General features: G+C 40.6%; 1 protein-coding gene across 1 annotated transcript in view; it reads right to left on the bottom strand.

Moving 5' to 3' along the window:
- Nucleotides 1-9,216, bottom strand: part of ADGRV1 (adhesion G protein-coupled receptor V1) — a gene marked incomplete at its 3' end in the record, with an annotated part of 181,443 nt that overhangs the window by 139,690 nt on the left and 32,537 nt on the right. The window contains exons 11-12 of the mRNA XM_018559232.1: nucleotides 1,992-2,118; nucleotides 518-703 (exon numbers count right to left, since the gene is read on the bottom strand). Coding sequence (XP_018414734.1) covers nucleotides 518-703; nucleotides 1,992-2,118 — 313 coding nt within the window. The remainder of the gene's footprint in view (nucleotides 1-517; nucleotides 704-1,991; nucleotides 2,119-9,216) is intronic.

Raw genomic sequence — 9,216 nt, 5'->3', positions numbered from 1 at the left:
TATATATATGTGTGTTTGTGTGTGTATGTGTGGGCAGGGGGGTTTCACAGCATCCTTAAATGCACTGCATTATTTTTCTTGCAGGGATGTAAATAATGTGCTATAAATTTGAGCAGAGATGATGTTCGTAAAGCTTCATCCGTAACAGCAAAGACATTGAAGTACACTGTAGCTGAAATTCACATGCATCTCACATGTTCTACGAGAAGCTAGCAACAAAAGGGCCCAGAGTCTCAGCCTCTGCTCTGTGCATTGCAAAGTGGTGTAATTGGCAAATGATTGGTGCTTTATGCTAAATAGGTGTCAGAGGATTTTCACACCATTATCAATCCTCTGTGATCTGAATAGTGGTTCACAGCTTCTTAATAACCACTTAATCATGTATTGCTCCTTTTGTAGGACATGGCAGTGTATACAACCATTCCTTCAACTCTTTAAGTGTTAGTTGTGCACAAAGTTAACCCCAGCACAAAGCATTCAGAAAGAAGTGCAGTCAGTAAGTAAAAATGTCTAATACCTCTGGTATCCCGTCCATCCTTGTTAACAATGTAATTACAATCTCCTTTTCACCAGTCTGGAACTCCAGAATGCCTGTATTTCCATAGAATTCGTTGCTGTCTTTTGGCTCAATGGTGTAGCGCAGAAACTGTTTGACAAGAGCACCTCTGGATCGAGAAATTCTAAGCTCAACAGAATCTCCTTCCTAGGGATCAAAGGCACACAATACACCTTCTTACAATGTCAGATTTAAACCATATATTATATATTGATTGATATAACATGAATACCCATAAACTATTGATATGTCACAGTTATTGATCCTTATTTCCAGTCAGGTAGCCTCCATACTCTTAGCTCATTCAGTGTTATATGTGGGTGTAAACTCTGAACTGAACAACTTTTATTTTTTGTTAAAGCACTGGCATAAACAGATGCCATGGGTTTTGTTTTGTTTTGTTTTTTTATGCCATGGTTTTAAAAATAAAATATTTGTTTTAACCCTTTTTTATCCTTTGTTGCAGCCTCTTTGCACTTCCTGTCTACATGCATACACTCCATCGCTGGCTGCATGGCTTTTCTCAGGATTGGTTTCCTGACATTAACAACCATGTAATGTGCAGCAAAACATTCGACTTGCTGTCCTTTGTGGAAGTTTGTGTGTGACAGAGTAACAATGCAGGAACACAATTGGGAGACAGAGTGCTGTCATCCTATAACAGAAAAGCTGTAGATTTAATAATATTGAAAATGACTATTGATATTATATTACCATGTTAAAGCTTATATGAGATTTTAGTGTTTTCGGTATACATATACTTTAAGACCATTGACAAGTAATATGCATGACAATATGACAAATGGTACTTTTCTTGCAGTGACACATTAGAGAGAAAAGGAGAACTAATGAATTGTTTTTATATCATAAATACACTGCTTGGCCAAAAAGTAAGTCACCAGTGTTATGATCCAGGGTTGCCTCATCATTTCATCAGGTCTAGGTTCAGCAACGTTATGTCCCCATAAAAATGAGGTCAGCTGCCTACATGAATATACTGAATGACCAGGTTTTTCCATCAATGGATTTTTTCTTCCCTGATGGCACGGGCATATTCCAAGATGACAATGTTAGGATTCATTGGGCTCAAATTGTGAAAGAGTGGTTCAGGGAGCATGAGACATTATTTTCACACATGGATTGGCCACCACAGAGTCCATGGGCTGCTACGGCGGTAGTTTGCCCACTGGATCACACGTACTGTAAACAGACTTACCTAGAACATCCTAGATCCTCTCAAAAGCACAATGTTAGCTCTCTCTGATAGCCAGAGAGCATGTGATCTTTGCCTAGGCTTTAGGTCACATCACAGAGCTCAGGAACAGTGTTATTTTATTTAACGGCAATAAAAAGGTTACCTTGTTTTCCAAAAGTGCCCTACGAATTTATTTACAGTATGAATGAGAGCTCCAATTTAAGTAGCTACTATACTCACTTTCACACTATGAGGGCCTCTGAAATAGGGGGAAAATCCAAACACCCCACCAGGATCATCATTTCCAAGTACAGTGAGCTCACAGCTGGTAAATCCAGACTTGATAACCTGATTCTCTGCGCTGACCCTTGAAGGTATTTTGAATGGAAACAATTAGTTCTATGGAAATATTTAAAACAACAATAATACAATCCGTTATCATAGATAAGGAAATAGCAGATTAATGACAAAGTATGACCGACCAAAGACAACTTGCCTGAGCCTAGAAAATAAAGTATTAACAGGGTGTTTTCCTACTTGGAAAAGGTACACAATACTATGTAGCCTGGGTATTCTAGATCAGACAATCGCAGCTATACCCCATTCTAGACTTACAAATTTCAAGGTTTTCCTTGGTCACATGCCTCTCTTTACAGCTGCCTTAAACAACGTAATTTTATGCCTCACAGAGGCAATTTGTAAGATACACACCCAAAAGATTGATATTATTTGCATCTTGGTACTGTAATGCACCTTGTGAAAATGTTTTTAAAAACTTGAACAACTAAATATATCAAACACATAGGTATTTGGTTGCATATAATAATATACTAAATACAAAAAAGACCTAAATATTTCTAATGTAACAAAAGAACTGAAGTTGTGGGAACGTGTGCCTGGAAGTATCTATGTTGGTCTTAAGATTGAATGCTATGATCATGTGGCTTCCATTGGTGTCTAGGCCCAGGCTGTCTATACAGCCTCCACAAATTCGAGATTAAGCCATGTTCATTTTGACACCATGCCTTCACTACCCACTGAAGTACTGACATTTGATAGCTGAATAAACAGAGATTGAGTTTAAAAAAACTTAGGCTAGAAGTGGAGGCTACATGGTCCTAAGATCCAAGGGTCTCCACAGAGATGCGGAGAGCAGAATGATGGCTTAAAACTTGCACTTGCAAGCATTCAGTGTTTTTGTAATCTTCAGAAACATTTTAGGACATGTCAGATTTATCTTAACAACTGGCTACATAAATGCATAAAACCAGTTATACAACATTTTTATTGACTGGTATATTTGTATTAACTAGTATATTATGTGTCACTATATAATGTTTTGTATCACAATATAGTTTGCAGTTCCTTATTGTGCAGTATGTTGCATGTAAACAAACTTTGTTGTTATGTATACATTTGATTGCGCACTGACTATACTGAAAATGTAGATTATTAGGAAACTGAACATAATCACTTCCAATGGCATAGCCTTCGTTTTAAGACTACTGAAAGGAAAACCTATGATTTTTTATTTATAAATTGCATTTTTAACAGGTCGAAGAGATAAGAAACACTGCTTATTGTATAAAGCAAGAAAATACATTTAAAATACACATTCAATTGTGATCTCTTGGGACCTGTGAAGTAGCAATGCAGTTTAATTTTTAATACTAAGCAACATTTCCAGGTATTTGTGTGTCCTGGACCAAATGGTCACAATACAATGCTCCTCCAGCTGTATTCATGAATGCACATGATCAAGGGAATGAAAGCCCAACTGCAGACATTGTTTAGCAGTACATGGTTACTCCTAATATCCTGTCCTCATCACGAGTGTCATTGACACAGGGAGTGATGGAAAATCTTCCCTAAAATCACAGAAACAGAAATAATGACCTGAAAAAGGTCATGTACCCACTTCACTAATAGACATATTTTCTGTTGTCACTGCTGCCTGAGGGAAAATACTTAGTGGCTTTGAAATGTCACTTCTTGTTGGTGACAATAAAGTGTCCTGTCTTTTGACAGGACACTTGTGCAGGTGATAGGAGCCAAAAGGCAGTGAGAGAATAGCCAAATGTCGTTGAGTGAAATTTCAGCTCGGTTATTCTGCTCGCTACCTCCAAGGTAGCAAGCAGAATTTAAAATAATGTAAACAAAAAAAAATGGTGTGGGGTCCCCATCCCGATCCATGCCAGACCCTTAAGGTCTGGTAGGAAAGTTAGGAGGGACTCCCAGTTAAAAAAAAAAAAAAAAGTATGTGGGGTTCCCCACAAAGTCATAACAGGCCCTGTAGGTCTGGTAGGAATTTTAAGGAGAAACCCCACTCCCAAAAATGGGGGCAAACAAATGTGGGGTCCCCCCCTAAAATTCCAAACCAAATCCTTAATCCAGGCAGGAAAGGGGGGGACGAGCAAATGCCTATCCCCTCGCTGCCATACCAGGCAGCATGCCCTCAGCACTGGGAGGGTGCTTTTTCAGGGTCCTCCCTGGAAAAGCACCCTGTTCCTGTGCCGATAGGGACAAGGGCCTCTTCCCCACAAGCCCTGAACCCTTGTGAATGAGTAGGGGAAAATCACACTCCCAGTGCGCAGGGCATGCGGCCTGGTATGGTGCAGGGTGGGGGGGGGGGGGGCGCACGCTCGTCCCCCCCCTTTTCTGTCCTGCCAGGCCTATGCTCAGATTAAGGGTCTAGTTGGGAATTTTAGGGGGACCCCACGTTTGCTTCGGCAGAGCGTTCTCCTCGCTTTGGCTTTGACTTTGGCTTAGCCGAACCGAAGCATATGCGTTTGGCTCGGCTGAGCTGTTCAGCTGCTGTACATTCTAGTGTGAATAGCCCGTACAGCAGCCCTTTGGTTCGGCTAAACCAAAGGGTTCCAGCGGCCAAAGTGAGCCAAAGGATTAGCCGAAGCTACGGCTGTATCCTTCGGGTCTTTAGTGAATAACCCTCTTAATTTTCTGTGTTGGGGAAGTAAAGGGAAGTCTCCCTGCCATGCACAAAGACAGCAAATAAAACCTGAAGGCGATCCTATACTTCCCTGCTCCATTCAAAAACATATTTTAGCTAGGGTAGGGATTAAAAAAGGCACAATATTTATTTTACTCATTTACAGAGACATGATCTGTTTTGCCACTTTAGAGAAAATGTAAAATTGCACTCTGGGTAAAATCCACAGTTACCTTTGCAGTGGGCCCCCAGTGCATTAGAAAAATGCTCATTTTTTTTTCTGGGGGAACATTACAAAGCAGTTTTACCTACCTTATCCCTCACTTCACCAGCATATGGTCCTATCCTGTTCTCTCTCCGCAACTGCCAGTTGTGGGTGGGCCCTCAGTGTCCTCACTTACAATGCAGGACTGCTGGCGCTGCACTGTATGTGATGACATCAGAGTGCCAGTGACCTACATAGTGGCAAAGAGAAGCGGCTTTGGGGGGCCGGTCATGCAGCTGGGAGTAAGTAAAACTTGTAATATTCCTCTGAACAAAAACAAGCATTTAACCCTTGAAGTGTGTGTGTGTGTGGGGGGGGGGGGGGGGGCGTTTTTTTCCCTGAGGGGTTATACAGCACACACTACAGTACACTGCAGTAATTTTGAACGACAGTCATCAATACTCCGATGACATAATGGAATGTACTGACCAGATTTTTTGTATGAACGTTCATATGAAAATTTAACAGTGTATTCAGTTACAACCACGCTTTATGTATTTGCACATACCTTCCTGAGACTTGTCTGTACGGGCAGTATGACAACCTACTAACTTGGTGATATTCACAGATAGTGTCCAACTCGATAAGTCTGACTCCAATTTAGAATCCAATTTAGTTTATTTACCATCTCAATACAGAGGATGGGGTGGGTGGGGGGGGTTGGGGGGGGGGGGGGGGGGGGGGCGCTTGTTCTCCTGAAGGAGGTTACAATTGCAGTCTAATGTCTGTACCACAGTCATTACACATAATAGGTCCAATATGGATGAAAGCTGTTTGAATTACCAGTTTGCTTTTGAACTGTGGAAAGAGCATGGAGGATTGAAAAAGAACCCCATGCAAAGATGGAAGATGGACCTCATATGTAAAATTATTGTGTGATGGCAGAACTACAGTATATCAGACCAATCAGATTATAGCCTTACAAACAAACACACTTCTCGTATATTAACCCTAAAGAACTTATATGTTCCACAAACAGATATCCTCTGAACTTGTTGAATAGGGCACAACCAAATGCAAACCAAGCTAGCCAACTATAGTGTAGTGCACTTACATCCGAGAAAGATTGAGTTTAGTTCATATATATTTCTGCACTGTGCCCTTTGTGCTTTGTTTTAGTGAACAATACAAATCACCCTAAACAGAGCCTGCAAGTAGTGATCACACTGATAGTTACATAATTACACAGTAAGTCAGGGTGAAAAAAGACAAAAGTCTATCGAGTTCAAACAATAGAGGGGGAAAAATTATAAGTAGGAAAACTCCGTAAACAGAACCCTATGTCCACAGTTACTCACAGTTGATCCAGGGGAAGTAAAAAAAAAAACACTATATAGCACAGTTCAATTTTCTCCAACAGACATAGATAGACATGCATAGGTATGATAGACATGCAAGGGTGTGCAAAAGTGTGCATTTCATCTTCACGCATATGTATTGTCCATCAAAAGTTTTTAAACATTGAAAGTTAAATGAGGCTCAGTCATTATTCACTCAGTTCACACAGGTTGTTACACTTACCCAATGTAAACCACAAATCTTTCTGTTTCTACCCTGGCAAAACAGGAAAGAAGTCGGGAGCAAAAGTGAGGGATTGAGGGAACATTCTGCCAAAACCTCAATAAACAGGCTAAGAGTAAAAAGGCACTTTTATTCTTTCTGCACACATAACACTGCTGACTTTATGGGAGCTCTATTTGTTGGGTGCTGCCCTGTTTACAAAGCCTTTAAAGAGAAATGTCAGTCCTTTCTAATGAGGGATGACCCCTCGACCAAACAGCATGTCAGGATTCATTTACAACATCTCCTGCCAGCCCTCTTCCTGTGCTTCTGCTGCCAAGCTCAAATCTGTAGCTGCTGAGCAAATTCTGTACAGCTTTACTTGAAGCCAGACCAAGCACTGATTCTTTATTTTTATCTTTGTACGCCTGAAAAAAAAACCTATTCTGTTTATAGAAAGCATATGTGAATTCCGACCTAATCAAAGTGTTGAGTGATAACTAATAAAAAGATCAAATATTTCTGTAAAACAGCACCACCCAAATGTTTTGTCTGCACCCACATTACCTTAAAGTATAAAGCAAAAACGTTGTTTCTTAGTTTTGGATAGGGATTTGGATTAAGTAGGGAAGGGTTAAAACCCTGTAAGTTGTTGTTTTGTTATTTATGTCTCTGCTTTGTTGAAGAGATCTCCCTTCAATTCCTCTCCGGTACTCACAAAAGGAAGTAAGATGACATCTCTGAATAAATTCACTCTAAAACAGTTGTCTCCGTAACAGGTGCCCCCATTTATGATTTTGCTTCCATTCCTGTTCTGGTAACAAATGTAAAATTTGGGATTTCCAATTACTTTCTGTCTCAGTGCCTGTAGCCACCAGGACAAAAAGCAAAGGAAAATCTCCCAATAAGGACACAGGTAGCAATACAAACATGGCAAGGGTATGAAAACATCCACACTCTAACCAAAATAAAACAATATATTGGCATTAAATAAACTTTAAGTTCATTTAGAATCAATTTAAGGGGAGTTAAATAGGTGCCTTTCCAAGAACGCACATCTTATGACATCCTCTTGACAAGACATGGAACACACAGGTTGTTATTCGGTTTTTTTTTTTTTTTTTCTATACAAAAGTTTTTTTATGGATTACAGTATTGGGGAGTCTGGTGAAAAAAAGTAACAGTCTGTCAGTGGAATTTTGTTTGTGCCAGAACTGCTTCTCTCCCAATATAAGTCAACGGTAACATAAAAGCAACTTGAAGCAGGTTGATGCAGCTTAGAAGGAGATCAAATGCAGGAGAGAAGGAGATCAACTGCAGGTCATATGCACCTGTCAAAGATCTGTTAATGATCTCAGAAGCATCTCAAACTGATTTCCAATGCAAGTTGGATGCACGTAAAGGCAAGCTGCATTTCCCCATCAACACAAGCCCACAGTTCATCGACACGAGCCCTAAATCTATCCCAGGGAATTTCTGTTTTTCTGTTATTGGCAGAAAATAATCAGTGTTTACATGTGAAAATCAAGGTATTTATCATAAAAAGTATTTGTAGGCAGAACTACATGCCATAGTAACCAGTGTGCTGTGCTTCCTTTATGTTTGCTGTGGATAATACGAACAGTTCTTGATTCAGAAACTTTCATACATCCGGTTAAATTAAAGCAATCTAGAAATAAAAGGCTTCAACGATCAATTTAATGAAACTCTACCAAGTCTATAGCCAGAAAGGGCATCTGCTACTACTATAATTGGTTTTTACACTCTAGCTTGTTTCAATTAAACCACATTCATCATTGGGATCCAGTACATGTCTAATAATATCTTACAAATTATGTGATATGTGGTGAAACTTGAAAAGCAGCAAATAAGATCAGTGATCAAATAAATTGCTAGAGGATATTTTTACATGTATGAGTACCACTGAAACACTGGCCAATTGGCGATATAAACACAAAGGGGTCTATTCACTAAGCTGCTGCAGCTCAGTTATCGGCTGAAATCAGCCGTACATCGGCTTGCTTTGCGTGGCTTCGGGTCGGCCGAATATGCTCAGCATGTTTGGCCGACCCGAAGTGCAGAAGGAGTTCGACTCAGCCGATCCAACATCTGGATCGGCTGAGCCGAACCTCCGGCAGGCTACTCACTGCTGTTCGGGCTATTCTTAAAGATGCCGAACAGCAGTAAGTGAATAGCCGAATGCCGATGAGCGTCTTTTTTTTCTTTATTCTGACACGAGCGATGTCAGAAAAAAAAAAAATTCCCATTGAAAAGCATTGGTACATTACTATTGACTATTTCAATTTGCAATAGCCAATAGTAAACTAGCATTGTACCCGCCCTCTGCTGATGGACCTGATGGAGAACTGCAGCAGAGGGCGGGTACAATTCTAGTTTACTATTGGTTATTGCAAATTGAAATAGCCAATAGTAATGTACCAATGCTTTTCAATGGGAACATTTCTTTTTTTTTTCTATTCTGACATCGCTCGTGTCAGAATAAAGAAAAAAAAGACACAGCAGTGTTTCTCTCCTGGGTGGCCGGGAGCAGGAGACTCCCGGGGCACCAGGGAGAGTTAGCTGTTTGGAGATCAGTGTCCATGGTTAGCAAGTAACCAGGGACGCTGATCTCTCTGCCAGTGGCCGAAGTCAGCCGTAAGATCACGGCTGGCTCCGCCCAGCTGTCAGAAGCAGGCTGTCGACTGGCCAATGGCCGGCCGCTCGGCCAGCTTCGGCTTTCAGCACGGCTCAGC

The sequence above is a fragment of the Nanorana parkeri genome, unplaced genomic scaffold, assembly GCF_000935625.1.
Source record: "Nanorana parkeri isolate BGI_ZX_2015 unplaced genomic scaffold, ASM93562v1 scaffold384, whole genome shotgun sequence".
Classification (NCBI taxonomy): Eukaryota; Metazoa; Chordata; class Amphibia; order Anura; family Dicroglossidae; genus Nanorana; species Nanorana parkeri.
This window is presented reverse-complemented; position numbering and strand designations above follow the sequence as displayed.